General features: G+C 35.8%; 1 protein-coding gene across 2 annotated transcripts in view; it reads left to right on the top strand.

Annotated features, from left to right (window-relative positions):
* The window catches only part of CCDC40 (coiled-coil domain containing 40), a 99,767-nt gene that overhangs the window by 68,367 nt on the left and 15,476 nt on the right, over positions 1 to 15,924 (top strand). For both annotated transcript variants that reach the window (XM_027850281.1, XM_027850280.1), the window contains exons 17-18: positions 586 to 706; positions 8,748 to 8,936. In XM_027850281.1, coding sequence (XP_027706082.1) covers positions 586 to 706; positions 8,748 to 8,936 — 310 coding nt within the window. The remainder of the gene's footprint in view (positions 1 to 585; positions 707 to 8,747; positions 8,937 to 15,924) is intronic.

Here is a 15,924-nt window from a genome sequence, read left to right as displayed (position 1 = left end):
TCCCCATTTTTATGATCTCTTTGGGATATAGCCCTAGAAGTGCTATTGTTGGATCAAAGGGTATGCACATTTTTATAGCCCTTTGGGCATAGTTCCAAATTGTAGAACTTTTTTTTAAAAACATGGTTGTTAATAGCTTTGAGGAATGGCTCTTATTCTTGTAAATTTGAAATAGTTCCTTATATATCTTGGAAATGAGACCTTTATTAGAGGACCTTGCTGCAACAGACTTTTTCATATTGTTTTATAGAATTCTTGTTTTATAACTTGTTTTGGAGAATTCTTGTTTTATAGGATTTAGAATATAGACTACATAGAGAATATAGAATAATTTGTTTTATGGAATTCTTACTATGACACAAAAACTTTAACATAACTTTAAACCCTGTATAGTGGCAGCAGAATAATAGATACTACATTTAGTTACTCCCAAGTTCTCTAATTTTAGCTGTAAAATGTTTTGGTTCTAAATTCACAGTGAGTCCTCCAAAGGAAAGGCTTAAACTCATATCCTTTGAGGTAACTGAGAGGGTACCTTTCAATCTGTTTCTTTTCTCATTCCTTTTTTTTCCTTTACCTTTCAAGACATCAGATTATGCTTTGGGAGAAAAAAATCCAACTGGCAAAAGAGATGCGAGATGCAGTGGATTCAGAAACTGGCCAGGCTGAGATCCGAACCATGAGAGCAGAAATTCATAGGATGCAGGTGAGTATGGATGAAGAGGGAAAAAAATGCACAAGTTGATGAATCAAACCTTGTAAATCACACCAAAACAGAGGCCTACAAAGACAAATACAGCACAATCTGTTATCATTTCTGCCCCTCCCCAAGACATCTACATATGTCTCTAAAAGATCTACAGAAACAAAATCTGAACTGAGCTGCTTTGTTTATATTAAGACCACTACACCTTTATCTTAACCCGAGCAGCGGAATTCAAATAAGACTCTTCTAAGAAAAGAAATGTAGCTTACTCAAATGCAAAATATGTGGCTTTAACTTACCTCTGGCCTGATATAATTGTTCAAAAAAAATTTACTCACATGCAAGGGCACACATTCTTTCCCTTAGAACCTTGTTTTTTTCTCTGCTGTCATTTTTTCTAAGTTCATTTGCCTAAATCCTCATAACTAGGAAGAGACAACATAAATTTGGCTATTATACTAAAGCTATCAGTTCAAAGTCTCAGGCCCTAAAATAAAAAATTATGGACAAGGAAGAAAAATAAATGCAAATAAAGGTGCTAGTCCATGGAATTTTTATATCATTTCTTCAGGAATTTGTGGTTTACTTCTATCAGATGCTGTACATAACATTGTCATTACCATTTGGATCTAGACAACATTGTGTAGAGAGATACAAGTACTTGACCACAGTTTTGTTTTGTTTTTTAAGTATATAGCAGGACTGATCTAAAAAGAATGGTTTAATATTAGGAAAATATATAATATAGTAAGTTATATAAAGAAAAACATTAAAATAATTATATTAATATACACAAAAAATGCTCTTGATAAATTATCTATTTGTATTTTAAAAAACTAAAACATGATAGATTTTTCTTATGTCAAAAAACAAAATTCAGAAGGAGTGAAATCGTATCAGCCAGGAGATTTTACTTGTTTAAACAAAGGAAAACAGTTGGAATACTGCTTCAATTCTATATAGCACAGCTTTACGTTTTTATAGGTTTAAGGGGGGGGATGAATTAAGCAATAGTGGAATAAAGATGTTATAACATTTCGCAGTTTTTATGTTATTAGCTGAGAGAAGGGTAAGGGTTAGCATTGGTGGCTTCATGAGAGAGGTTTAGAACAGTTGCTGAGGGTAGTGTGATAGAGAGTCAATCAAGAAAGAATAAAAGGGTTGCCTTGTTGTCGTGAAGACCCAATTGGAATCTGATAACAGGAATCTGTAGTAAGCTTAGTTGGTGAGATGGAATGATTTCCTCCAGCTATGTCCAACATTATCAGAGTAGCAGTGGAGGAGGTAGATAATGTAAATACCACAAGGTTGAGAATGAGCAGATTGTAAGCAATGTAAAGACAAAAGGGATGAGGGAAAATAGGGTTTAATAAACCCAAGATTCCTTTCCCCAGGTTTTCTTTTCTATAGATTTATCAAACGCTAATCTTTTCTATACATTTTGTGGTTATCTAGTGCATTCATTCTGTTACAGTGATCTATTTCTTCATGTTTTCTTCAGTATTAAATAATTGCAATAACTATTATGTAACGTGTTTTTAAGCCTGCGAGTACAAAATCGCTGTCATCAGCCTTTCTCTTCATTGTGTTCATTGACATTTTTCCTGCTTATTTTTCAATATGAATTTCCTTATGATTTTCTTTCATTCTGTAAAGAAGTCCCTGCATATGTTAATTAGTATTACATTAAATATATAAATTAATTTGGGAAGTATTTTCATTTTTTATTATATTAAACTGGCCTATCTATGAACATCGAACATCTCCTAAACTTAAAATTTAAATCTTTCTTTATTACGGTCATTATAGTCTAATCCCTCTTAACTTCAACATTAATACCTCTAATATATTTTTCCTGTTTTCCTGTAATTAATTGGAATTTTCAATCCTGTGTCAAATAAAAGCAGTGAGAGTATGTTTCCTTGCTCTTTTTTTACTGTGAATACTTCTAATGCGTACTCATTGCATATTATGTGGCTCTTGCCTTTTTTTTCTTTCATTAAGGAAAAATTCTTGAATATTTATTCTTTTTAGTGTCTTTATCATTAATGAATATTGGATTTGACCAAAGGTTTTTCCCATATCTATTGATAAAATCACTGTTTTTTTTAGATTTTTGGTTTATATGTTTTGATTATGTTCATCATTTTTACCCCTGATGCTGAAGCAATCTTTCATGCTTTGTATAAACTCACCTTGGTCCCAATGAATAATTTTCTTAATGTGGTGGTGTATTTTACTGGCTTATATTTGTCTTACTATTTTTGCATTGCAGGTAGGTGCTACAGTTAGATAGAGTGATGGGCCTAAAGTTAGGAAGAGTCATCTTTCTATGTTCAAATCTGGCCTGAGACACTGTGTGACCCTGGGCAAGTTGCTTGACCCTGTTTGCCTCAGTTCTTCATCTATAAAATAAACTGGAGGAGGAAATGGCAAACCACTCCAGTATCTTTGCCAAGAAGATTCCAAATAGGGGCACAAAGTGTCAGACATGACTCACCAACAACAAATTTTTACATCTGTATTCATTCATGAAGTGTTTTCATGTTAGCTTGACCTGGTTTTAAAATTAATACCATATTTGCTTCATAAAAGGTATTGGGCAATTTTTCATATTTTTCATTATTTATGAATAACCTATGTAATAAAGAAATTACTTGCTCTTGGAAAGTTTGAAAGAATTCTGCTGTGAATTCAGATAGGTTTTTATAGGGTAAATTTTTGACATGTCTTACTTGTTCCTATACAAATTGATCTATTTAGGGCGCAGCTAGGTGGCGCAGTAGAAAGCGTGCCCGGCCCTGAAGTCAGGAGTACCTGAGTTCAAATCCAGCCTCAGACCCAACACTTAACACTTACTTAGCTGTGTGACCTTGGGCAAGTCACTTAACCCCAATTGCCTTAAAAAAAAAAAGAAAGAAATTGATCTATTTAAATGATTGATTTACTAACAAGTCACTTTGGGTAGTTTCTGTTTTTTATAGCTGATCCTCTATTTCCTTTAAATCTTCTATTTTGCTAGAGTATAGTTGTGTGTAGTGGTTGATATAATATTATTGATTTCCATTGTGTCTCTTGTGATCTTTCCTTTTTTATTCGTAATTTGTGATTTGCAGTTTCTCTTCTTTTAAAAACTGAATTTGCTATTGATGTATCAGTTTTGTTGGTCTTTTATTTTAAAAGGTTCAAGATTTTATTAATGAATTCAATGGTTCCTTCAAACTTTATTCTATTTATTTTTATTCTTATCATTATAACTCTTGTGGTTGTTGTTGTTGATTTGTTTCCATTGTATCCAAATCTTCATGATCCTATTTGGGGCTTTCTTGGCAAAGATACTGGAGTGGTTTGCCATTTTCTTCTCTAGCTCATTTTGCAGATAAGGAAACTGGGGTAAGCAGGGTTAAGTGACTTGCCCAGGGTCACACAGCCAGTAAGTGTCTGAAGTCACATTTGAACTCCAGGCCTGGCCCTCTGTTCACTGGGCCACCTAGCTGCCCCCATTATGACTTATTTCTCTTTAATACCTCTTTTGGAGCTTTGTTCTTTTTCTAGGGTTTTTGGTCAAATTCCCTGCCCTTTAGTGTACAGATTCTTTTCTCTTCCCTTTTTTGAAAACTGGGAGGACATTCATCCCACTCCAAGCCTATGATACATCTCTCATTTTCTTTGACATTTCTACTGGCAGTGACTGAACAATCCCACCAGTCAATCAGTAAGAATTTATTAGATGCCTACTATGTGCCCTACACATCAGTATCTGATGAAGCAGTTCATCTGGGTCAGATGACATTTATCAAGGGTAATTAGGTGCTGTCTTGTAGCTATTTTTGATCTTTAATTCTCAGGGCAGAGGTCACCCTCCTTGGCAGAGAAAACAGAAACAAAATAATAAATGATCAACTCTACTTTCTTTTTGTTGTCAGTATCACTGTCCTATCCATCCAAAGCAGTGATCTGGTCACTTAGGTGGCACAGTAGATGGAGTATTTCCCTTCCTTTCCTTTCCCTAGCCTGGACTCAGGAAGATCTGCATTCAAATTTGGTCTCTGACACTGTGTGACCCTGGGAAAGTCATTTAACCTCTGTCTGCCTCAGTTTCTTCAATTGTAAAATGGAGATAATAACAGCACCTACCTCCCAGAGAGATGTTGGGAGGATCAAATAAGATAATATTTGTAAAGTGCTTAGCACATTGCCTGGCACATAGTAGGTTAATAGATGCTTGTTCCCTTCCCATTGTGACTTTTACAACCTGGCCCCCCCAAAAAGCTTTTACACACACACACACACACACACTGTGTGTGTGTGTGTGTGTGTATCCTTCAGATATTCTATGGTTAATCCAAACTGGTTTTCTTGCTGTTCTTCATATATGACAATATTTACCATCTCTGTGCCTTTGCACTGACTCTCTCCCTCAGGCTTATAATGCCCTCCTTCCTTACCTTTCTCTTTCTTGTAATTATTCCTAGTTTCCTTCAAGACTCAGCTCAAGTGCTGCCTTCCACATGAAGCCTCTACCAATCTTCCCCCATCCCATCTTCTGTCTTTACCCCCATCCAAATCACCTTGTTTTTATTTTGCATATATCTATATATGTATATGTTGCCTCACTCATTAGAATGTATACTCCCTGAGGGCAGAGTCTGTTTCACTTTTGCCTTCCTATCACCTGTGCTTGACAAAGTAGCTGGCACATAGTAGGTACATAATAAATGCTCGATTATTGATTGATCCTGCTCTCTCACCTAATATAACTAAGAAAAAAAATACCTTTTTGTTGTCCGTCCTTAGTTTTACTTCTCCGACTCAGTTCATTTTGAGCTCTAACACATCTAACACTATTTGTATAATACCATAGTCACATCCATCCTTTGCTACACGCTCTTGCTTCCATTTTCTCTATATATATCTTTTAAAAATCAACATTGGTTAGAAATGCATTCTAGACACAAGTGAGTTGCCTGTGCATACACATTTTCTTCAATTTTCATTTTTCCCTTCTTTGCTGCAATTGTTTTCCTTTGTATCTTTGTAATTTCATTCTTGAATTTCCCATTTATCCTGAGCTGACTTCCCCTATAGAATTTTAGTCCACTGGATCCTATCTGAATCTTTTGAAATCTTTTTCTAAAATCTAGGACCATGGCTGGTTTTTCTCTCCTTTAACACAAATCCTAGGAGGCAGACCTATACAGGGGTCTCATCATTTCCACTCTAGCAACCAACTCCTTCCTGTTAATAAGAATAAGATCTAGTATAGACTTACTTCTTATTTCTTGCTCCATCTTTTGAAGGATAAAAATTATCATTGAATCGAGTCAGAAAGTAATTAGTTATTAATAATTATTATTAAGCAGAGCTTTTGGCAGAGAGGGCCAGTGCCAGAATAACTGATGTCTCCAATTACTACTATATCAATGCCTCTGTGAGAAGCTTATGGTATTTTTCCTGATCACTTTTTCATCTACTTCCTCTTTCTACCTAGGGAGTGTACTCCAACATACCTACTCAGTAAACTCTCTATTATGTCTAGGGTCAAATGCAAATTCCTCTGGCATTGTAAATCCTTCTTAAGCTTACTCCAAACTATCTTTCCAATGATATTATACATTACTCCTCTTTATGAACTTTACTATCCAGCCAAACTAGCCTCAATACTCACACTCCAATTCCTATTTCTATGCCTTTGTGTAGGCTATCTATCCAAAATGTTTAGATGTTCTTTCTATTCCCTCTCCCTATTAGAATCCCTAGTTTTCTTTAAAGCTCACCTTCTACATGAGAGCTTTCCTGGCATTACCAACTGTTAGCGCCTTTCCCCCAAATCATCTTATATGTATTGTGTTGATTATGTGTGTGTATATGCATGTTATCTCTCTTCCCTAGAATATAAATAACTTGAGGGCAAGGACTATTTTATTTAGTAGATGCTTAATAAATGTTTGTTGATTGATTGCCAACATTATTTCTGTCTCTACCTCCATTGATTTTGACCTAAATGTCCTCTACCATGCTTCCCCCTCTGGTTCCTTGATTTCTTTATATAAGTATAAACTTAATATACTTCTTAACATACAATGCCTCTCTTCTTTATTTATCTTGTTCCTTTTGAGCCATGTTCTATTTAAGGGTTTCATCCTAAATCTCAGTAATACTCATGAGGTCAGACTTATGCCCTCCTAACAGAAGGACCTCTCAGTTCTCTCTCTCATTGCCTAAACGGTAGGCATTTGTTTTTGAAGCCACAGGTTTTATTACTTGCTTCCTTCTTGGATTTTATCTTCTTGGATCTTCTGGAGTTTTCAGTTCCTTAGCTAAAACTTCTTAGATACCAGTAATACTTTTCTTGGTTTCTTCTGGTACTTTCACAGATCACCAGAAGGGGGTAGTTGCGATCTGTTTTGATAAGTCTTTGGAGGTTCTCTGTTGTGCCTTGGAGACATGCCTGGGAAGACAACAGACTTCTCTTTTGTTCTTGTTATCAGGTTAACAAATAGGTGCCTCAGTCCTCCAGGGGTAAGGATCACAAACTACCCCTTCTTCACTCCTTCTGACTCTCCCTGATGATCTTCTATTTCAGTGGTTTCCATTCAACACAATATGAACAACAACAACATTAGCTAACATTTATATAGTGCTTACTATGTGCCAGGCACTGTGCTAATCCCTTTACAATTATTATGACATTTGACCTCACAGCAACCTAGGTAGGTGCTATTATTATCCCCATTTTACAGAAGAGGAAATTCAGACAGAGGTAACTTGCCCAGGTGTCTCAGGCCAGATTTGTACCGAAGTCTTCCTGACTCCTGGGCCCGGTGGTCTCTTCCACTAAACCACCTAGCTGCCCCATTTAGTTGTTTGCAAAGCCCAACAATAGTCCAAGGGAACCATTTCACACTAAAAATCCTTTAATAGTACCTTAAGCAGTAAATAATTGCAGAATATTATGAGTATATTAAGTAACACTGGGAGTTCACAACACATTTTTTGTTGTTATTGTTGAAAGGAGTTTGCTGAACCAAAAAATGCTGGGAATTTTGCCTCATAGCTTCTTGGCCTCTACTACATCATTCCTAAGAGGACAAGCTACTGCTTCCTCTGTAGAGCATCTAGGTCCCTAATTTTTTTGGGAAAAGCTTCAGATTTGTTTTTTAGTTCTAAATGGACACTTGTCTTTTTTTTTCTTCCTTCCCTCCTGTCCCTTCCCTTTGTGCAACATCCTGCCATTCTCCCACTTTCTGGCCAAGGGTCAAGTTTTCCCTCCTTAACTTCTCCCTTTCCCCCTTCTCCCTTCCGGGTTTTGTTGTTGTTGTTTTAATACTTCGTTATTCTTGATCATCGGCAGTGTGGAAAGATGTTCAAGTGCCTTTAACTCCTCTCCAAGGAGGGAAACCAGCTTATACTTGAAACCTTTTCAATACCAAGTAGGGCTCTTGGAGAGCTCCATCCTGTACTTCTGGCACAGGTCCAGGGGAAAGAAGGAAGGGATGAAGCTGAGCCATACAGCACAGAGTTCTGGCCACTTTCATCTACTGACTACTGTCTTATTTGGGGAGGGGCCTGTTGTAGGGGTTATTAGATCCATATGGTTTTGAAGGTAGCAGTTAGTCTAAGCTCCTCCAGCTTTTTCTACCTTTTTTTGTGTGTGTTTCCATTCTGAAATCTTTCCTTATTATTCTTAATGGGGTGAAAGAAGGGGTTTGAATGCTATTCCATAATCAGAGAAGAGGCTTTAGATGAACTGATTTCACTGGTTTTCTTACTCAGCTGTCTTTACTAGTTTCTCTTCATGTTACTAAGCTGATGTTTTGCTTTTTTTTACATAAGTTTCATAAGTTGTTTTGTTTGTTTTTTACATAAGAAAAGTGCACATTGTCCAGAGTATGGTTTAATACAAGAATGAAACTGGAAAGTGAGAAATTCAGGCTGCTATAACCATGGAACCTGGTACCATGTATATTTTACCTGGCACTACATCTGCATAATTATATGGTACTTGAAAATCATGGTTGTCTCTCTTTACATACCTCAGGTTAAACATGCACAACTGAAGAAGCAGCAAGAGAAAATGATTCGAGAAATGGAAGCAGCTATCACTCACAGAGACTCCTTTGTGACTCGGGGAGAAGGTCAAAGCAAAACTGACAAGAAACTACTCACCAGAACCAATTTTCACCATCAACAAATGGAGCTTAGGAAGAAAATCAGAGAAACTCAAAAGGTAGGTAAGCAATACAACTAAAAGAAAGGAGAAAACTTAAATAGTATTTTTATTTTATATGACATTGACCCAGTCTCTTCTGCTAAATTCCTAATGTGATATTTCATTGTGTCATGACTTTGAGTCCTCAGAGGAAGTTCTGGCTGGTCCCACCACGCTGGAAAGGCTTCAAGTATGAGCCTGATGACAGACAGTGTGTCTCTAGTCTTAGGAAAAGCATAGATAAATTTACAGAGCTGTATTGACAAGTTTGATCACTAGGTGATGGTTCATTTTGTTTTAGGTTTGGAATTTTTTTGGTTTGTTTTGGGTGTTGGCTTTTTTTTTTCTTTTTTTGCTATTCACAAATCCATTTAATAAGAAATGGAGGGGTTGTGATTTGAATCATTGGAGAAAAGGCACACTCAGATATAATCATGTATTTTTTCAAATATTTACTCAAGATCCAGGATTATTCTAAGAATAATCATTTGCAAAAGTCCTATTTATTTTGTAAAAGAAATTCTCAGGGACAAAAGGGATTGTAATGATAATAGCTAACATTCATATAGTAGTGTTTTAAGGTTTGCAAAACACCTTCCATATAATCTCATTTGATTCTCCCAATAACCTGTGAGATAATTATTATTATCACTCTCATTTTATAAATGAAAAAACTGAGGCTGACAGAGGTCAAGTAGACTTAATCAAAGACACAGAGCTAATAAGAATCAGAGGCAGGATTTAATAAATTCAGGTCAGATCTTCCTTACTTCAAGTCTAGCACTCTGTCCACTGCACCACCTGATTGATTACTTAAAAATAAAATGTTTCTTTACAACAAAAAACAATATAATCTAAAGAAAAATAAGACATTGGTAAAAATGTTTATACTAAACATGTTAGATTAAAAATTCGATACCCAAATCTGTAAGAAGCTATTAAAAATATTCAAAGGCAACACCAATCCCTGGTGTTGGTGAACACAGATCAAAAGATAAGAGGAAACAGTTTACAAAGGAGGAAACATTGTAAATAACCACTAAAAATAACGCTAAGCTTCACTAACAATCAAAGAGATCCAAATTAAAATAACTTTGATATACTACCTTATACTCATCAAATTGCCAAAAATAAGTAAAAGTGCTTTCTTTGGGAGGGTTTTGGGGAAAGGTATTTTCATTCCTTATTGGTTTAGTTGCAAAGTAGTATAATCTTTTTATTTTTTAATGAACATTTCTTTACAACATTCACTTCCACAAGATTTTGAGTTCCAAATTTTCTCCCCATCTTGTCCCTCCCCCTGCCCCAAGATGGCATGCATTCTGAATACCCCTTCCTCTAATCTGCTCTCCCTTCTCTCCACCCCCTTCTCTTATCCCCTCCCCCTTCAATTTTTCTGTAGGGCAGGATAGATTTCTATACCCCATTACCTGTATATCTTATTTCCCAGTTGCATGTGAAAACAATTTTTAACATTTGTTTTTAAAACTTTGGGTTCCAAATTTTCTCACTTCCTCCCCATCCACCCTTATTGAGAAGGCAAGCAACTCGATACAGATTATACATGTGTAGTCATGCAAAACACTTTCATAGTGGTCATATTGTGAAAAACTAACTATACTTCCCTTCATCCTATCCTATCACCCCCCCCCGTTCATTCTATTCTCTTTTGACCCTGTCCCTCCTCAGAAGTGTTTGCTTCTGATTACCCCCTCCCCTAATGTGCCCTCCTCTTTGTCATCCTCCCCTCCCCATCCCCTTCCCCCCATTTTCTTGTAGGGTAAGATAGATTTCCACACCCAATTGAGTGTGTATGTTATTCCTTCCTTAAGCCAAATCTGATGACAATAAGATTCACTCATTCCCTCTCACCTTCCCCTGCTTCCCCTCCACTGTAAAAGCCTTTTCTTGTCTATTTTATGTGAGATGAATTTACCCCATTCTAACTTACCCTTTCTCCTTCTCCCAGTATAATCCTCTCTCACTCCTTAATTTTATTCTCCAGATATCACCCCTTCATCTTCGGCTCACCCTGTGCCCTTTATCTATCTATCTATCTATCTATCTATCTATCTCTGTACAGTATAGTCTTTTTAGAAAGCAATCTGGCAGGCTGCAAGAAAAGTTTGTTGTCATTGTTTCAGTCATGTCCAACTCTTTGTGACCCCATTTGGGGTTTTCTTGGCAAAGATACTGGAGTAGTTTGACTTTTCCTTCTCCAGCTCATTTTACAGATGAGGAAACTGAGGCAATTGGGGTTAAGTGACTTGTCCAAGGTCACAGAGCTAGTAAGTGTCAAATGTTTGAGGCTGGTTTGAACTCAGGTCCTCCTGACTCCAGGGCTACTACTCTATCCAATGCGCCACCTAGAGGACCCACTACCTAATCTTTTTAGAAAGCAATCTGATAGGATGCAGGAAAAGTTACAAAAGTAATAATAGCCATGAATCCCATTAAAGTTTAATTCTGTTAAAGTAATCATACCCATTAATTCCATGGTTGGGAATTGTTGTTCTCGAGAACAGACCTAAAAATCTGAAATAGTTTTAGAAAGAAATTAATTAGGTCATTTGGTAGAGGAAAATGAGCCAATAAGGAGGTATGATTCCTTCTTGTCCAGACTCTGAAAGGTTTACATTATACAGGATTTAAACAAGGGTGCCCAACACAGGAAGTACAGGGACCACACATGCCAAAATATAGAGGAACCCCAAACAGAAGCCTGTGTGGATGCATCATAAGTCCTGAGTATGGTAAACCAAAACAAGAATTATTTGGGTAAATCCAGGACACCTGGAGGAACTCCAGATACCTTGTGGCCATTTCCAGCATTCCTATAGAGTTATTGGGGTCAGGCGATATTCTGTGTGTTGCCTTTAATCACACTTAAATAGTATGATAATTTTTCCAAACGATATAATAAATAATTTTCCCTAGAAATTCCTCCATTGGGGCTTTTGCAAGCCCAATATTATCATATTAGTGAAAGCATAATTACAGAAACAAAAAGCTGGGTTAAAGTATCAAACGGAGTTCATTAAAACAACATGAATCAATAGAAGTAGCCTCCTTATTATCCATCTTGTCTAAAGCTTGATATAATTCATTTAAGGAGGGGTAGGGGCCATCTTGGTGACAAAGTTTTCCCAGTGTCTCATTGGGAGATCAATCTGAGTTAAATTTCAGGAGTTGTTAAGTCAGGGGACTTAAACTCAGAAAACAAAGTGTAATGTGGCCATGAGTATCACAAAAACCATAATCTCATGTTTCCTTCAATATCATAATAGTTGAACATAATTAAGTAGAGTCAAACCTTGTTAAACAGACTCTTTAGGTAAACTAAGTCAGGTTACAGATTAAACTTTAAGGGTTACTGTAGAGGGTTCACAATGGACTGATTTAAGAGGGGGAGATTTACAGATCATCAAGGTAATGATCATATATATTAAATAGCATCAAGTTTCCTTGTAGCTTGCTCCCAATGTCCATTTAATCAGCACATTTCATCTTGAGTCACAGAGGTCCCATGTGTTTGTCTGGTTTCCTGGAAGCAGGGAATTACCTTTGGTAATTCTACTAAAATCTTCAGGAATGAGACTAAATACAATTTTGCACAACATCCTAAATTTGGAAATTTCGGAAACAGTTATTGGGAAATTATTTCACGTCGTAAAAACCAGCTCAAACCTTATGGGGCTAATCCTATTAACAATAGAGCTGTAAGAACATCAAATTGTTGTTGTTCACTTGTTTAGTCATGTCCAGCTCTTCATAACTCCATCATGGGGTTTCCTTGGCAAAGGCAATGGAGTGGTTTGCCATTTCCTTCTCCAGTGGATTAAGGCAAACAGAGGTTAAGTGACTTGCTTGCAGTCACAGAGTTATTAAGTGTCTGAGGCTGGATTTGAACTGTGGTCTTCCTGACTCCAGGCTCAGAGCTCCATCTAGCTGCCAAATTAGAAACCCTTAATTCGCCTGAAAGTTTGGAGAATTTAGGTTTTTTTTCCTTAATAGTATTTTATTTTTTTCCAATTACTTTGTAAAGATAGTTTTCAACATTCATTTTTGTAAAATTTTGAGTTCGAAATTTTTCTCCCCTCCTTCCCTTCCCTCTACTCTCCCCAAGTCAACAAGCAATCTGATATAGGTTATACATATACAATCATGTTAAACTTACTTCCACATTAATGATGTTATAAAGGAAGAATCAGAACAAAAGGGAAAAACCATGAGAAAGAAAAAAACAAAAAATAAAACAAGTGAAAATAGTATGCTTCGATCTGCATTCAAACTCCATAGTTCTTTCTCTGGATGTGGTTAGCATTTTCCATCACGAGTCTTTTGGACTTGTCTTGGATCATTGTATTGCTGAGAAGAGCTAAGTCTATCATTGTTAATCACACAATGTTTTCCTGGTTCTGCTCACTTCATTTAGCATCAGTTCATGTAAGTCTTTCCAGGTTTTTCTGAAATCTGCCTGCTCGTCATTTCTTATAGAACAATAATATTCCATTACATTCATATACCACAACTTGTTCAGCCATTCCTCTCAATTTTTCATTCTTTGCCACCACAAAAAGAGCTGCTATAAATATTTTTGTACATGTGGTCCTTTTCCCTTTTTTATTATCTCTTTGGAATATAGACCTAGTAGTGATACTGCTAGATCAAAAGAATTTCAGTTTTTACATACCACTTGTTCTATTTTTACTTGAACCCTGTACCTGTACCTGATATGGACAATGTCACCAACAGACTGAAGGAAGAATCTTAAAAAGCCTGAAAAATGATGGCTGCTATAAGCCTCCAGACTAACAGATATCCATATTGCCTATTAACCCCCAAGGCAGAAATGAAATCTTTGAATGTAAGGTCTACTGATACTAAGTTGGCTCAAAGCTGTAACTTCAATACATATTATTTATTAACAGGAACAATTTCATAATTTTCATAACCAATGGCCAAACAATATCAGATGAAACTCACTTTTTACTAGAAGCAAACTTGTAAGTCCTCCCACTTTGGTTGGCAGTGGTCCTAGTTTCTCATATTCCAAGTTAGAACTTTAAAATATGCTGTCAGCGGGACTGATAAGTTTTATGACCCTGCCCAAATAGAAAGTCGAAACAACTTCACAGATAAGGGCAGCTTACGAGGTCTTTGCTATTTTTCCCCCCAAAAAAGTAAGTTATTATTTTCCATTTTAAAGCAAAATATGCCCAATACTTAAGTTTTCAAACATTGCGACCACATTCTTTAATAGCTCAATTCATAATCTAACAGCTCCAGATTAAAAAAGAAGTCACTTTCCTAATGAAACAACTGCAACATTCTTTGGGTATCATTTTTCAAAGTAACAGCAATTCTTATACAATGGTTTTGCCAAAAATTATAATACAAGAAAAATTAGAAGCCTAACAATAACATTAAACAATATTATGGATTTTTAAAACATAACCCAAAACTCTTTATCAATCAAATCATATCAATTCATTTGAATGCATTTCTAAATCCTCTCATATAGAAAATCACCATCTATCAATTTGGCTTTCTATACCAATCATATTTTAAAAATCAGTATAGAGTAATTTCACTTAATTAACGTAATAATAGCTAACATTTATAAAGTGCTTACCATGTATTAGGCACTGTGCTAAGCACTTCACAATTTATTTCACTGGATGCTCACAGCAACCTTAGGATGTAGGTACTATTATTATTTTATAGATGAGGGAACTGAGACAAACAGGTAAAGTAACTGGCTTAAAGTTACACAGCTAACTTCTGAGACCAGAGTTGAACTCAGGTTTTCCTGATCCATGCAGTTTCCAAGCATATTGCTTTAATGCCAAATATCAAATATATTTTGCATTAAGTTCTGATTTATCACAATTATCCTAATAGGAAAACACATCTCACTGTAAATGAGACCACATTATAATTTGGTTTCAGGACAAATTTCAACCAAATCAAATCTGGATTTATAATTACAAATGGCAATGTTCAAAATCTCAATTTTCCCAAAGGCCATTAGTTGCCAGCACCTCAAATTTTAGAGCCCACTGCTTTCAATTAGCTCACTTTCAAAGATTCATAATGAGTCTCATATTTCCATTCCCCTCATTTTGGAGTCCATGAGACTCTGAGGATTGGGACATGCCCTTCTAATGGTCCTTCAAGGACAGATTTTTAGTATGCATACTCAAATAATTTCATGCCACAAATTTATTTCTATTGTTTCCATTTGGTAAATGTTATAACTTGATAGAATATTGTCTATCTGAAACTGCTAATAGGCACTCCCCTAAAAAATTTCACAAATCCATCTTATCTCAGAGGAATCAAAAACCTTCTCAAATTTCTTTCCAAAACTCCCAACCCTAGATTTTTAAACTCTCCAATTCACATTAACTTTCCTTAAACCTTCTCTCTTGCAAATGTTTTTCCTTACAGTGGACTTTGATTACAGCCTATCATCTTTGAAACTAAACTTTCATTTTACACTCTGATTCCTCACTTCTCTTTACCATAGCTACTTTTTTTAAGTCCATCTCATCTTATTTCCCAACCATATTCTAATCTAACATTCCACCAAATCTCTTCTGTACAGATTTCATTTTACAATACCAATTAATTTCCCTACTTTTACTTTGGGAGTTGCATAGTCTGTTTCAATTTAGGTGACTCTGCTACTAGTTTACGTTAAAAATTAAATTATATTGAGTCAATCTAGCTTTAGTTCTGTTTATTCTCTAGTAGGTGAAATCACCTTCAACTAAAATAATACATCTATCTCCCTCCAGGAAGTAGAGTGCTATTTGCATTTTAATCCTAGTTGCAAACCTCCAAAAATCCACTAAGATATTATCATAATTAGGAAACTACAGTAAAGATATTACATTTCAGTTACAAATTTTAGCTTGTAATTAATTTATAATGCCATATATTTCCACAAACCAGGAAAAAAATATTTCCTTCCTTTTCTTGTCTGTCTTTATCTCTGCAA

The sequence above is a fragment of the Vombatus ursinus genome, unplaced genomic scaffold (assembly GCF_900497805.2).
Source record: "Vombatus ursinus unplaced genomic scaffold, bare-nosed wombat genome assembly UNPS02008996.1, whole genome shotgun sequence".
NCBI lineage: Eukaryota > Metazoa > Chordata > Mammalia > Diprotodontia > Vombatidae > Vombatus > Vombatus ursinus.
Note: the sequence above shows the minus strand (reverse complement) of the source record. Positions and strands in the feature narration are given on the sequence as shown.